The sequence below is a fragment of the Leptodactylus fuscus genome, chromosome 11, assembly GCF_031893055.1.
Source record: "Leptodactylus fuscus isolate aLepFus1 chromosome 11, aLepFus1.hap2, whole genome shotgun sequence".
Lineage (NCBI taxonomy): Eukaryota > Metazoa > Chordata > Amphibia > Anura > Leptodactylidae > Leptodactylus > Leptodactylus fuscus.
Window position 1 is genome coordinate 10,521,313 of NC_134275.1, and position 15,660 is coordinate 10,536,972.

Sequence of the window (15,660 nt, forward strand, 5' to 3'; positions counted from 1 at the left end):
CACGTGATGTCCGTTCTGTGTCACAGCCCTCCAAACTGATAATATTCTCATCACCCGCCGCGCCGAGACCCCTCCCCTGATAGAGAGACAGAAGAAGAGATAAATAATGAAATCCTGGGTGACAGCTCGGAATAGAACGCAGCGATAACTATTAATACGTTCCGGGATCTCGTCTGGTGCGGCCTCCCCGGGGGCACATACTTAATGCTTTATAAGTTGTTGTAACTTCAGGGCACAGCGTTCCTTGGCGGCGAGTCCCCGCAGATCGCATTATTGTGCCGCTCAGCAGAATCCGCTCAATTTTGGAACAGAGAAAAACTCATAAAAATCAGAGCAGAATCGCAGCGCCTGCGGTCGTATGGTACGCACGCGAAATATTAAGACAGAGGAGAGAGCGCCTCCTGTCTGAGCGTCACGTGGGAGACCTGCAGATAGCGCCCTCTGCCGCCGCCGCCGCACTCCGTGATCATATGGCTGAGCAGCCTATCAGATGGCAGCAGATCCCGCACTCCGATGACATCAGCAACATCTTGAAACAATGTGACAAGGCAGAATTGTCACATGACCTCAGGGTTACAGCTCTCCCCCTCCCTCCATTGGGCTCCACCGCAGGTAGTCAGAGTCCGACCCTCCTCCTTGATGCTGGGGGCAAATAATCTTCTAATGCAGGTCATACACTAGCAGTAGTGCAGACATTTTCTGACCCCGGGCTCTTCGCCCCTAAGTTACAGACATTGACCAAACGAAATTCCTGTGTCTTCTTAGGGACCGCCCCTGCAGATCCGGCCTCATGTGACCATTGCATATGTGTTCCCTCTTCCTGCTGGTTCAGTGCCTGCTCTAGTGCATTATGGGAGTGCTCAGCTACGTCGTTGACTGATTCTCAGTATTGATCAGCAGGATTGTGACTGCAGCTTTGGATGTGACTAGAGTATGACTAAGCTGTTCTCTTTCTCTTGCAGAGGACCAGCTGTGGTTACATTCTGTGCACCGTGTTACTGTCCGTGGCCGTCCTGCTGGCTGTCACCGTCACCGGAGCGGTTCTGTTCATGAACCATTACCACGCCCCGTCCACCGAGCCCCCGCCAGTCATCACCACCAACATGGAAGACCCCAATGCGCTGGTCACCATTGAGAGGGCAGATAGCTCCCACATCAATATATTCATCGACCCCAATTGCCCCGACCCATTGCCACGCCTGGATGGCTTACAGTCCTCTGTGATGTCCGCACTGGCCAACCACGACGCAGAGATAAAAGCTGCAGTGGGCAAGGAGCGGGCACTGCTGGCGGGACTGGCCGACCAAGTGTCACAGATGGTATCGCAGGTATCCCGGCAGCGAGCAGACTGGGAGAGCCTGCGGAAAGGGCAGAACGGACTGGTATCTGAGCTGGGGGCGCTGCAGAGCGAGCAGGGGAGACTCATACAGGTAATGCCCCATTAGCAGGTGGTAACAATATGGCCACCCACAGACCCTTTAAGGGTTGTCACCCAGTTTCCTACACCGTCCACAGTACTGTTGCTTAACTATACAGATATGCCCTTCAGGACACAAGGAAAGTGGGGTGACAACTCTATTGGAAGCTGTAACCCAACTTTCCAGATAAAAGAAGTGTGGCCCGGTTAGGATACGTCTGGGTGTGGCCGACCTTGCCTCGCATTCAGTTCTTAGTCATATCATATCATCTGTTCTGATAAACTCACAAAAAGTTTTCACTTCTACAGTCCTATGAAAAAGTTTGGGCACCCCTATTGATCTTAATCATTTTTAGTTCTAAATATTTTGGTGTTTGCAGCAGCCATTTCAGTTTGATATATCTAATAACTGATGGACACAGTAATATTTCAGGATTGAAATGAGGTTTATTGTACTAACAGAAAATGTGCAATATGCATTAAACCAAAATTTGACCGGTGCAAAAGTATGGGCACCTCAACAGAAAAGTGACATTAATATTTAGTAGATCCTCCTTTTGCAAAGATAACAGCCTCTAGTCGCTTCCTGTAGCTTTTAATCAGTTCCTGGATCCTGGATAAAGGTATTTTGGACAAACAATTCAAGTTCAGTTAAGTTAGATGGTCGCCGAGCATGGACAGCCCGCTTCAAATCATCCCACAGATGTTCAATGATATTCAGGTCTGGGGACTGGGATGGCCATTCCAGAACATTGTAATTGTTCCTCTGCATGAATGCCTGAGTTGATTTGGAGCAGTGTTTTTGGATCATTGTCTTGCTGAAATATCCATCCCCGGCGTAACTTCAACTTCGTCACTGATTCTTGAACATTATTCTCAAGAATCTGCTGATACTGAGTGGAATCCATGCGACCCTCAACTGTAACAAGATTCCCGATGCCGGCATTGGCCACACAGCCCCAAAGCATGATGGAACCTCCACCAAATTTTACAGTGGGTAGCATGTGTTTTTCTTGGAATGCTGTTTCTTTTTGGACGCCATGCATAACGCCTTTTTTTATAACCAAACAACTCAATCTTTGTTTCCAAAATGAAGCTGCCTTGTCCAAATGTGCTTTTTCATACCTCAGGCAACTCTATTTGTGGCGTACGTGCAGAAACGGCTTCTTTCTCATCACTCTCCCATACAGCTTCTATTTGTGCAAAGTGCGCTGTATAGTTGACCGATGCACAGTGACACCATCTGCAGCAAGATGATGCTGCAGCTCTTTGGAGGTGGTCTCTGGATTGTCCTTGACTGTTCTCACCATTCTTCTTCTCTGCCTTTCTGATATTTTTCTTGGCCTGCCACTTCTGGGCTTAACAAGAACTGTCCCTGTGGTCTTCCATTTCCTTACTATGTTCCTCACAGTGGAAACTGACAGGTTAAATCTCTGAGACAGCTTTTTGTATCCTTCCCCTGAACAACTATGTTGAACAATCTTTGTTTTCAGATCATTTGAGAGCGGGCTGTCCATGTTCGGCGACCATCAAACTTAACTGAACTTGAATTGTTTTGTAGAAAGAAATGGTCCAAAATACCTTCATCCAGGATCCAGGAACTGATTAAAAGCTACAGGAAGCGACTAGAGGCTGTTATCTTTGCAAAAGGAGGATGTACTAAATATTAATGTCACTTTTCTGTTGAGGTGCCCATATTTTTGCACCGGTCAAATTTTGGTTTAATGCATATTGCGCATTTTCTGTTAGTACAATAAACCTCATTTCAATCCTGAAATATTACTGTGTCCATCAGTTATTAGATATATCAAACTGAAATGGCTGTTGCAAACACCAAAATATTTAGAACTAAAAATGATTAAGATTAATAGGGGTGCCCAAACTTTTTCATAGGACTGTATGTTTGGCAATAATCTCAATAAGAAATTCATTTAAAGGGACCTTTCACCAATTCCAGGTTTTTTCATCTGTTCATAGACTTCTCCTTACTGACTCTGGTGCAGTTGGAATTGTTTCTGCACCCCTCACCATTCCTGAGTAATAAGTCCAGTTAGTTATGTGTGTCAGGCAAGGGGGTGTGACTCAGAGCTTCAGTCAGAGGTAGACACTGTCAGAACCACGCCCTCTCACCTGCTTCTGCTGACACCGTCCAAAACTACCTGCACTGATTGATCAGGAATGGTGGGGTCTAGAGAAAAAATTCCAACTGCACCAGAATCGGTGGAGGAACGGCTATTAACGTCTATGTGGTGGAAGGTCGCCTTTAAGCCAAGTCCTGTCTAGGTTGTCAGAGTCCCTTTAAGTGACTAAAATCCCTATTCATGTTCTCCAAAGCACATAACACGTGCAGAGCTCCCTGGCGCCGCTTCATGCTGAACACATGGCGATGCTGGCTCACTGCACAGGCCCATGCCTGGCACCCGCGCTGGGTACAGTTTTCAGTACACATGCCAAGTGACTGCTCTGCTGCTACAGGTTGTAAGCGAGGGGCAGAAATCTCCAGGAGACTTACATCGAGGCTCATTAAGGAGTTTTAATTAAACCTTTGGCAGATGAGGAGAACAAGATTGGCGCGCAGAGGTGCCCGCGCTCAGATCTGCAGCAGGTTCATGTCTGACAACTTTTTTTCTGCACTTCCCAGTTCTTGGTAGACACCCCCTTTAAGTTTTTGACCATAAACCTGGTTGTCAGTCACAATTTCCGTGGTTTCTCAACGCTGGTCTGGTCACATGATGGCGATATGGATACTACATGTACCAGCACATGGCGCCCGCCATCACCATACAGTACATCACATCTGATTAGTACAGATATGGCCCCCTTATGTCTCCTCTGTTCCCACCCTGCAGCTTCTGTCTGAAGGTCACAGTCACGTGGCGCAACTGGTCAGCTCCGTAAGTGAAGTCCTGGACTCGGTCCATGGAAAGTCCCGCGGGAAAGGTGATCTCATCCGGTCGCCAACGAAGAGCTCCAAACCCCGTGGCTGCACCAATGGTGAGATCTCCATCCTTTCTCCTTATTCTCAGGGGTCTACAAACTCCAGCACTATGTTAGGGAGCTATAGCATTGCCCATCCTGAGCATTCTGGTGCAGGAATATAATTCCACAGCTTAAGTGAAAACCGACACAAACAGCATATTTACGCCAAACACTCCAGAACTTGCATAGACCCCAACAGTGACTGTAAATTATGGGATGTAGCTTGTATCAGTATATGACAGACATCCCAGGGACACAAGGTTGTGCTACAGAACGTGGAGCATCCATTGACCCCCTACACTGCTCTGTCAGTCTGGACAGTCGGATCCTTGCTAGGCCCGTGTTGTAGATGAGAGCGCGGCTCCCCCTTCCCCCTCCTGATTTTCTGAGTGTAAAGCCAGAAAACTGCGACTCCTGGTAGTTCTGCCATCTTGACAGCATCATAAATCTTGGCGCCGGAGTCTTCCGCAGCGCTGTAGCATTTTCAAGGGAATTTTTTTTTTTTTTTATGAGTTAATCTGCGCATTTGACCGGGAATAGAATTATCCGCCACCGTGACTCGGAGATGATGAAATCACTCTCTGCCTGGCACCGTATAACGCCATCACTTTATCCGCAGGTTCCAAACCCCGCGACTGCTATGACATCTTTATGAGCGGGCAGCAGGAGGACGGCGTCTATTCCGTGTTCCCCATTCACTATCCCACAGGATTCCAGGTCTATTGTGACATGACGACGGACGGAGGGGGCTGGACGGTGAGTCACAAACATATATCCTTAGGAGAAAAGCCGGTGACATCATTCTACTCTAATCACATCCAAAGCTGCAGCCACAATTCTGTTAAATCCCAACTTCTTATACTCCAGTCACATCCAGTGCTGCTTTTACAGTTAGCTATTAGAGATAAATGCTTGACTGTGACTGCCATTGCCAACCGTCAGAATTTCAGAGGCAGCTTCGGATGTGACAGGAGTATAGACATGATGGGGGCCACACAGTGGCTCAGTGGTTAGCACTGCAGCCTTGCAGCACTGGACCCCTGGTGTTCAAATCCCGCCAAGGGCAAAAAAACATCTGCAAGGAGTTTGTACACTCACCGGCCACTTTATTAGGTACACCATGCTAGTAACGGGTTGGACCCCCTTTTGCCTTCAGAATTGCCTCAATTCTTCGTGGCATAGATTCAGCAAGGTGCTGGAAGCATTCCTCAGAGATTTTGGTCCATATTGACATGATGGCATCACACAGTTGCCGCAGATTTGTCGGCTGCACATCCATGATGCGAATCTCCCGTTCCAGCACATCCCAAAGATGCTCCTCTATTGGATTGAGATCTGGTGACTGTGGAGGCCATTGGAGTACAGTGAACTCATTGTCATGTTCAAGAAACCAGTCTGAGATGATTCCAGCTTTATGACATGGCATTGCATTATCCTGCTGAAAGTAGCCATCAGATGTTGGGTACATTGTGGTCATAAAGGGATGGACATGGTCAGCAACAATACTCAGGTAGGCTTTGGCGTTGCAACGATGCTCAATTGGTACCAAGGGGCCCAAAGAGTGCCAAGAAAATATTCCCCACACCATGACACCACCACCACCAGCCTGAACCGTTGATACAAGGCAGGATGGATCCATGCTTTCATGTTGTTGACGCCAAATTCTGACCCTACCATCCGAATATCACAGCAGAAATCGAGACTCATCAGACCAGGCAACGTTTTTCCAATCTTCAATTGTCCAATTTCGATGAGCTTGTGCAAATTGTAGCCTCAGTTTCCTGTTCTTAGCTGAAAGGAGTGGCACCCGGTGTGGTCTTCTGCTGCTGTAGCCCATCTGTAGCCTCAAAGTTGGACGTACTGTGCGGCGTTCAGAGATGCTCTTCTGGTTACCTTGGCTGTAACGGGTGGCTATTTGAGTCACTGTTGCCTTTCTATCAGCTCGAACCAGTCTGGCCATTCTCCTCTGACCTCTGGCATCAAGAACGCATTTCTGCCCACAGAACTGCCGCTCACTGGATGTTTTTTCTTTTTCGGACCATTCTCTGTAAACCCTAGAGATGGTTGTGCGTGAAAATCCCAGTAGATCAGCAGTTTCTGAAATACTCAGACCAGCCCTTCTGGCACCAACAACCATGCCACGTTCAAAGGCACTCAAATCACCTTTCTTCCCCATACTGATGCTCGGTTTGAACTGCAGGAGATTGTCTTGACCATGTCTACATGCCTAAAGGCACTGAGTTGCCGCCATGTGATTGGCTGATTAGAAATTAAGTGTTAACGAGCAGTTGGACAGGTGTACCTAAAAAAGTGGCCGGTGAGTGTATGTTCTCCCCGTGTTTGCATGGATTTCCATCCCATATTCCAAAAAGACATACTGATAGGGAAAAATGTACATTGTGAGCTCTATGTGGGGCTCACAATCTACATTTAATAAAAAAAAAATAAAAAAAAAGGAGATATAGACATGATGTAACTCTGGAGCAGTACATGATAAATAAAGAGTCAACAAAAATAACAACTATGGCAACCATGATCATGTACACAAGGGGGCGCAATTACACCAATAAATGGTCAGTCAGGGGATGACAAGTAGTCGGGGTCACTACTGCAGCTGGTGAGACACAAGATTCTTCCCTTTTCTAAACTCTAAGTGCTACAACAAAGTCCGTGTGCTCTATTGATGGACTAGATGGGTCCTCATGGGAGGGGCTTATGTAACAAGCTATTTTCTAGCCTCCTGATTGGCTACCAGCTTTACTATGCTAGACTATAGATACTCTTACAGGGGCCAGCACTGCTGTCAGGTTTTTGGATCATGTAATAAGATGGTAATGTAGCAGCAGTCACTAATATGATTGGCCTATGTGCAGGCTCCGCCCCTGAGTAAATCTTCCCTGCCCCTGCGTACCTGTGCTCAGGATTATTGGGTTATCATTGGTCACATCTCCTGTTGCCCAAACTATGATGTTAACACACACGACATGGAGCCTGCCCCAGCTCCACCTTATAGATTATGGCTCTCTCCATATTGACTCCTTCCTGTTTCGTCCAAGCCCCCGGTGAACGCGCCACCCGCCGGATTCTCTACATTTCTCCATTGGATTGACGTATATTGTCCTGATGCGAAGAACAAGTAAGAGGTTGTGAAATGTCGCCGCGCCCGATGTCAGCGGAGTGTGCACAGAGTCACACCGAGAGCAGCAGCAAAGACACAGACCTCATATGTTACTGCAGCTTTAAGAGAATACTTACAGCACCTTAAAGGGACATTATGACGCCCCCAAGCTTTGCTGCATTGCATTGACACTGAATAATAGAGCTCAGTTCACATTGTGCCCAACAGCAGACTGTTCCCAGATTCCAAGCACCCATCAGCAGAATTGCGAATGCAGCTTTGGTAGTGACTAGAGTAGAAGACAAGATCATAGAACATAGAACAATGTCAAAGTTCTCAGCACAAAGAATAGATTCAACCCATTGAAGTCAAGAGCGAGGAGGGCCCCATTGCAGGTGTCACACGGGGCCCCGGGGGGCTTCCTACTGAGATTGCTCCACAAATTCAGGCTCTAATTTCTGGATGTCAACGTTTTATGTCTCGTATTCTGGACTTTATATTGGGGGTGGGAATTAGTTGGGCTATCGGGGTACATATTGGGGATGTTTCTTATTTTCTGCACAGGAGGGGTTAATATCCATGTAATATTGGGGCCAGGGGCCGGCTCTGGAGGGTATTAATATTTCAGCGCCTCGGCCCGCGGACTGACTTACTTTGCTTTAGGGGAGGATTCATATTTAATGAGGAGTACACAAACAGGAGTGACCCCGCGCCACCCCCTCGCCCGCCGCCACTGATCACATCAACCTGAGTCAAATCTCCGAGGCCCGTCACCTCCGCGTCCGAACGCGCACAAGTCTCATTTCATCTAGTCCTTGCAGCTGAAGTCGTGGTAGTTCCTGGAGGCTCCTCAAGGGGGGAATCGGGCACATCAAGAGCAAGGGGTGAAAAGAGGTCTGATGATGTCACCAGTCTGTACTACTGCATCCGTATAGCGAAATTCTGTATATCCAGCGCAAAATTTACTAATCCAACCTCAAGAACACTGCCGTCTGGATCAGCAGATATACGCGGCAGTGGGGGTTACTAGTGGTGGGGCAATGACATTGGCACCAGCAGTGTAGACCCCTGACCCTCCGCTGACACCCCAGGGAGTTATGTATCCACCCTATATTAACAGGATGTGACCCGATATACCGAGCGGTGCCGCCTGCAGAGGGCGTAACAACTGGGGCAGACCCCACAATGTGACTATGATTAACAGATGGTGTTGCCCTTTAAATACCACCCTTGCCCCTCCCCCCCGCATTGTCACTTTTGTCTTCCCCGTTACACAACCTGAGCGTGTCCTACTTCAGCCGCACAAGGTCGGATCAGATTAGGCAGGGCTTTCCCCTCGCCTCCTCCGTCCTGCCGACACCTGTGCGATTGCACGCCGCCCCAACCCCCCCCCCCCCTGCTCCGCAAAGCCGCAAAATCTTCTGGGACACGAGCGCCGATGTCGGACACATTAAAACTCCATAAACCTTTAACCCTTTCAGCCACCTGAGATGTAATCTCCATTGTCCCTGATGCTAAACACAGAGCGTGCGGCAACATTCGATAAATCAAAAGACCGGCGGTGGACAACAACGCCGCCGCCAGATTATTTTCTCTGATAGATGGAAGAGTCTCTTTGCTTCGGGAAATCTTTGATACATAATTCCCGGTGCGCCTTTTATAGATGGATCAGGCAGAGCGCGGTGCCCGGGAGAGCAGAGACAATGCATGACAAATACAGAGCCGCTTGTAATGGGCTGCCACGAAGAGCCGCGCCGCGCTCATCCTGTCATGTGATCTATTATTCACTTTGTCCTCGCCGTCACGCCGCCGCCATCGATCCTTCTGTGGTCTTATTACAGTCACCTGGAGCCTCTGTGACAATCCATGTGATCAGCAGTAGATACCGGGCGGCCGCTATTGTTCTAGGGTATCAGCCATTGCGCAGCAAGCAAAGAACTACAACCCCCAACATCCCCACAACGTGATGGCAGCGTCCTGTATTCTCTATGAAACCAGTGACTAATGAGGTAGAAGTCATGGAGGAGCGACAAGGTGAAACCCCCCCCCAACCTCATCACTGTCATGTCACTCTATTTCCAGGTGTTCCAGAGGAGAGAGGACGGAGCCGTGAATTTCTTCCGTGGGTGGGAACAGTACAGGGACGGATTTGGAAAGCTGACAGGAGAACATTGGCTGGGTAAGAACCGGAGGAGTCTAATAATGAGCAGGACTTAAAGGGCCAGAAAAGGAGCAACATGACATGGCTGATAACAGATAGTAATAGATTGTATTCCCCTGTCCTACAGTCGGCCTCTCCTCTCCTGACATGGCTGATAACAGATAGTAATAGATTGTATTCCCCTGTCCTACAGTCGGCCTCTCCTCTCCTGACATGGCTGATAACAGATAGTAATAGATTGTATTCCCCTGTCCTACAGTCGGCCTCTCCTGACATGGCTGATAACAGATAGTAATAGATTGTATTCCCCTGTCCTACAGTCGGCCTCTCCCCTCCTGACATGGCTGATAACAGATAGTAATAGATTGTATTCCCCTGTCCTACAGTCGGCCTCTCCTGACATGGCTGATAACAGATAGTAATAGATTGTATTCCCCTGTCCTACAGTCGGCCTCTCCTGACATGGCTGATAACAGATAGTAATAGATTGTATTCCCCTGTCCTACAGTCGGCCTCTCCCCTCCTGACATGGCTGATAACAGATAGTAATAGATTGTATTCCCCTGTCCTACAGTCGGCCTCTCCCCTCCTGACATGGCGGGGTACTGTCATCGCCCGGTGGGGTGCCCCCTTTGCTCTCCTTAGCCTCCTCCATCCATAGTGTTGTAGGTGAGGGGTGTCTTAGGCCGGGGGTACATTTGGCCGCTGATCCCCATGCTCAGGGATTCCTGTTCTGTCCTCCTGGACCCTGCAGAGGAATCTTAATTGGAATCAGTAGGTGGGGGGCTGGCGGTCGGAGGACGCCTTGATTTGCATTCAGCATTCACCTGATGTCCTCATTAAGATGGTGAAAATGGAGTCGGACCCTCGCGCTGGGACTTCTGTGCAGACAGCGATGGCAGCAGAATGAGAAGATCTCACAGAAGTTCTTACAGGGCTACACAATGTTCTGTACAGGGAAGAAGGTGCCAGAAAAGTCAGAGAAAACTCTGCTTTATGGTGTGTGGTCTGACTCCTGAATAGAATAGAAGTGCAGTGTAGACTGACACACAAGTAATGCAATAGAAGACAGCTGCATAACACAACTAATCTCCTTGTCATCCAGGGTCTACAGAGAGGTCCGACTATCTCATGATTTTGGTAAAAGTCTTAGAGAGATTGTACAAAAACAGCGCCACATGAGTTGTGTCTGATATAGCAGTAAATGTGGCCAAGCTGCAATACTACACATAACCTGTGGACAAGTGTGGCGCTGCTTTAAAAAGAACCATTATAATCCTGGACAATCCCTTTACGTATCATTATCCTAATCTGGAACAGACAGCACTGCTTCAATCCAAGCTTTTTGAATTGCGAATAGAATGCTAGAACTTCAGTGTAAACTGACAAAAGCACCGTTCAAAAGAAAAGGGAGTATAAAGTGAATCTCCATGTCATTCAGGGTCTGTGGAAAGCTGAGTGGCAGGCTCTGGGCTATGTATTACATTTTGATCATTGACTGTAGCTCTGCCCTTGCCTCGTAGGCCTCCAGCGGCTGTACCTGCTGACCATGCAGACACATTACCAGCTCCGCATTGACTTGGCAGACTTTGAGAACTCCACAGCTTATGCCCAATACAACACGTTTGGAGTGGGCCTGTACTCTGTGAACGCAGAAGAAGATGGCTACCCTCTAACTGTGTCCGACTACTCTGGAACAGCAGGTGAGTCCTCCATAAGTAGTCAGGCCTTGCACCACAAGCTTTCATGGTCTTCCGCTAGCTCATGGCTTCTTTTCTCCCCAGGAGATTCCTTGGGAAAGCACACGGGGATGAAGTTCACCACCAAAGACTTGGACAACGACCACTCGGAGAACAACTGTGCAAGCTTCTACCACGGGGCCTGGTGGTACCGCAACTGCCACACGTCCAACCTGAATGGGCAGTACCTGCGCGGGCACCACGCCTCCTATGCCGATGGTGTGGAGTGGTCTTCATGGACGGGCTGGCAGTATTCCCTCAAGTTCACAGAGATGAAGATCCGTCCTCACCGGGAAGACAAGTGATCGAATCTCCTTTCTTGGACTTTTTGTTCCATTTTCTACAGGGGGGGGTTATGGACTTACCCAATGTTATTTCTTTTTTGGAGGGGTGGGAGAACTTTTATTGGCAGCCAGAACTTTCCAGCACTGGTCGATGCCAACGCACACAATATGCAGAGAGTTGTCTTCTTGGCCAACTCCTTGGGAGACAACATAACGAAGACCATATGGAGATGTTCTGCCAGGATCGTCCTCGGCCGGCCATCTTGACACCCGTACATGAGTTCAGTGGAATAAAGTTGCTCCAGCTTGACTTGTACGTGCAGACGCTACTCCCCCCCAACGTCCTAAGTGCAATGTTTTTTTAATATTGTCAATAGTCCGGATGACTCCTTGTGTGTGGCTGGCGTCTCCTCCGATAGACGAGTCGTTGACTTTGTGGATCCTTCCATGAACATCTCTTCTACCGTTGACCTTGGTGATAACTCCCGATACGTCATGACATGTCACAACCGCACTTTGAGTGTTTTGTTAGCTCATCTTTGCCTCCGACACTTACACAAGATTAATTTTTGAACCTGAGATTGGGAATGAAACCAGATCCAAAAAGGACTTCAAGAAACAGAAACACTGGGATTGATTGGGTGAGGAGGAAGCCATCGGGCTCGAGACGTAGAGTTCAAAAACACTTGGATGCAAACTTTATAAAAGTTTACAAAGTTGACCAAGACGTTGTTTTGTAACTTTTCAAAAATGTCCTCGTAGGTCAGGCCCAGGTCAGCTTAGAGCGATGCCCATTGATGTGCCAGATTATCCAAACCATGAGGAAAATTGAAGTCGATTTTTTGTGCCGAGTGCCCGTCAAGATTCGGAGACCAGTCTGTAATTGAAATGGATGGAAAGACTGCCGGAACCTGCGAGAGGCGCTAATCCTTGTCCCCCGGCTCTGATTTGTCATCCGCTCTGTCACGGCCCGTCATCTCCCATCTCATCCTCATCCTCGGGTTTCTAGATGTTTTTGTTTTTTCTGCACCATCTCGGTAGGTGACATTGGGAAGTGGCGGTGGACAGCTGCTTAATGCAGAACTTTATGATCAGCGCAGGTTCAATTACCAAAGACACAATTTACACCGCCGCGCGCTCAGCCGTCTCCGCGTTCTTCTCCATTGCCGTCACGTTCGCTCGCCGGATAATTAGTTGGTCATTTTTAGAAGCAGAAAAAAGAAACAGAACGTCGGTGTCAGGAAGCTGCTCCTGGGGGATAAGGCTGTTGTTTTTGGGGGGGACATCAATAAACCAGCAGGGTCTCGCTCACCTCGCAACCACGCAGCTGGAACCTGGGTAATGAAGAGGATTCGTGCCGCCATCATTAGCTCCTCAGCGCAGTCAGTCGTGGCGTTACCTGCTCGGTGGCAGGCGCTTTTTGTAAACAAGTGTTTTGTAAATTAGAGGAACCCAGGCAGATATAACCTGGGACTTAATGGAGCGCAGCCGTGCTTGGTTGGTTAGATCCAAAGACTTGCATTAACAGGCTCCTCATTAAGACCCCATCCTGGCGTCGCCCCCCCCGCCCCCCCTCCAAATCCTGACAAGTAAAATAATTTGCTTTTAATGTCTTGGTTAAACGAGCATGAAGACGTACGAGGAGACATAACTCAGCGGGAGCACCTGAGATGGAGTCATCTGCTGGGCCCGGCAGTCAGGGAATGGGGGGGACTTCATACGATTGAGGTCAGAGGGGAGGGGGAGGACAGAAAAAAGTGGGAGGAGGCGACGTTATCGGTACAAGGGGGTGAGGAAGAAATAAGACGCAGATGGAAGGAGGGAGACGGATGGAGGAGAGATCCTGGCTGAGACAAACACTGAGCGAGACGTCCCGGGGAAGAGACAGTCCGAGGAGGATGAGAGTGATAAGTGGGCAGGGATGGGGGGCAGGAGGAGGAGGTCACTGGTCAACCAAGGCAGGACCTAGAAAGGTGCAAGATGGAGCAGAATTTGATGTCCCCTGTAACGCACCCGTCTGTGTAAATAGGGGCGAGGAGAAGGTCACAATTAGTGGGAAATAAACATGGCGGAAAATACACGAAATGTGACGAGATATTTCTGTTTCTGATGTTTTTTATCGACACTTTCAATGTTTTGAGGATTTCTCAGATTAGATGAGAAGAAAATGATTTTGTGCAAATTAAAGGTAAAGTAAAGCAACCGAGGTCTGGGCTGTTACTGTGTGTCAGTGTGTACAGCGCCGAGCAGCTCAGTGTGGGCGGGGCCACCGCCTGACGGACAGCTCCGCCGCTCTTATGTCACCGTCACTTACCAAGTCCATCAACCTGCAAGACACTACACATACCACAAAGCAACACAGCACAGGACATCAGTATGCCGGCCGCAGCTCTGGATGTGACTAGAGTGCAGAACAAGCTGTAATTCAATATTTTACTGCTGCAGATACGCGGGGGCTCAAGAGGCAGGTGAATGAGCAGAGCCCAGACTTTCACAATTTACAGTAACACAGTCGCTCCCACCAGTTAATGAGGGCGTCAGCTGGCGTGGGTGAAGCACCAAGTAAAAACCGTGGGACATCACCGAGAGCCCATCTGGAGTGGATTAAGCTGCCAACTCTAAGAATCCTCTTCAGAGAAACTTGTGAGGCAGACAAAAGACGCAGAGAGTCTTATTGTAGAGCAGAGTGTTCAAGAAGCCACTTATACAAGACGGCGGCTCCAAGACAACAGCGCAGTGTAAGAAATACTGACAGCAACATGAAGAGCAGCAAAATAATACTGCCCAGCGGAGGCCTGAGAGACAGGACATGATGGGAAGGAAAATAAACCCAGAAAACTATAATACTGCCCCCTATGTACAAGAATATAACTACTATAATACTGCCCCCTATGTACAAGAATATAACTACTATAATACTGCTCCTATGTACAAGAATATAACTACTATAATACTACCTCCTATGTACAAGAATATAACTACTATAATACTACCTCCTATGTACAAGAATATAACTACTATAATACTGCCCCCTATATACAAGAATATAACTACTATAATACTGCTCCCATGTACAAGAATATAACTACTATAATACTACCTCCTATGTACAAGAATATAACTACTATAATACTACCTCCTATATACAAGAATATAACTACTATAATACTGCTCCTATATACAAGAATATAACTACTATAATACTACCTCCTATATACAAGAATATAACTACTATAATACTGCTCCTATATACAAGAATATAACTACTATAATACTACCTCCTATATACAAGAATATAACTACTATAATACTGCTCCTATATACAAGAATATAACTACTATAATACTACCTCCTATGTACAAGAATATAACTACTATAATACTGCCCCCTTATGTACAAGAATATAACTACTATAATACTGCCCCCTATGTACAAGAATATAACTACTATAATACTACCTCCTATATACAAGAATATAACTACTATAATACTGCTCCTATATACAAGAATATAACTACTATAATACTGCTCCTATATACAAGAATATAACTACTATAATACTGCTCCTATATACAAGAATATAACTACTATAATACTACCTCCTATATACAAGAATATAACTACTATAATACTACCTCCTATATACAAGAATATAACTACTATAATACTGCTCCTATATACAAGAATATAACTACTATAATACTACCTCCTATATACAAGAATATAACTACTATAATACTACCTCCTATGTACAAGAATATAACTACTATAATACTGCCCCCTATGTACAAGAATATAACTACTATAATACTGCTCCTATGTACAAGAATATAACTACTATAATACTACCTCCTATGTACAAGAATATAACTACTATAATACTGCCCCCTTATGTACAAGAATATAACTACTATAATACTACCCCTATGTACAAGAATCTAACTACTATAATACTGCTCCTA

General features: G+C 47.1%; 1 protein-coding gene across 1 annotated transcript in view; it reads left to right on the forward strand.

Moving 5' to 3' along the window:
* FIBCD1 (fibrinogen C domain containing 1) overlaps positions 1-13,627 on the forward strand; it is a 35,207-nt gene extending 21,580 nt beyond the window's left edge. Inside the window, exons 3-8 of the mRNA XM_075260743.1 lie at positions 963-1,430; positions 4,267-4,411; positions 5,016-5,152; positions 9,597-9,693; positions 11,199-11,378; positions 11,460-13,627. Coding sequence (XP_075116844.1) covers positions 963-1,430; positions 4,267-4,411; positions 5,016-5,152; positions 9,597-9,693; positions 11,199-11,378; positions 11,460-11,719 — 1,287 coding nt within the window. The 3' untranslated portion in view covers positions 11,720-13,627. The remainder of the gene's footprint in view (positions 1-962; positions 1,431-4,266; positions 4,412-5,015; positions 5,153-9,596; positions 9,694-11,198; positions 11,379-11,459) is intronic.
* Positions 13,628-15,660: the final 2,033 nt, after the last annotated feature.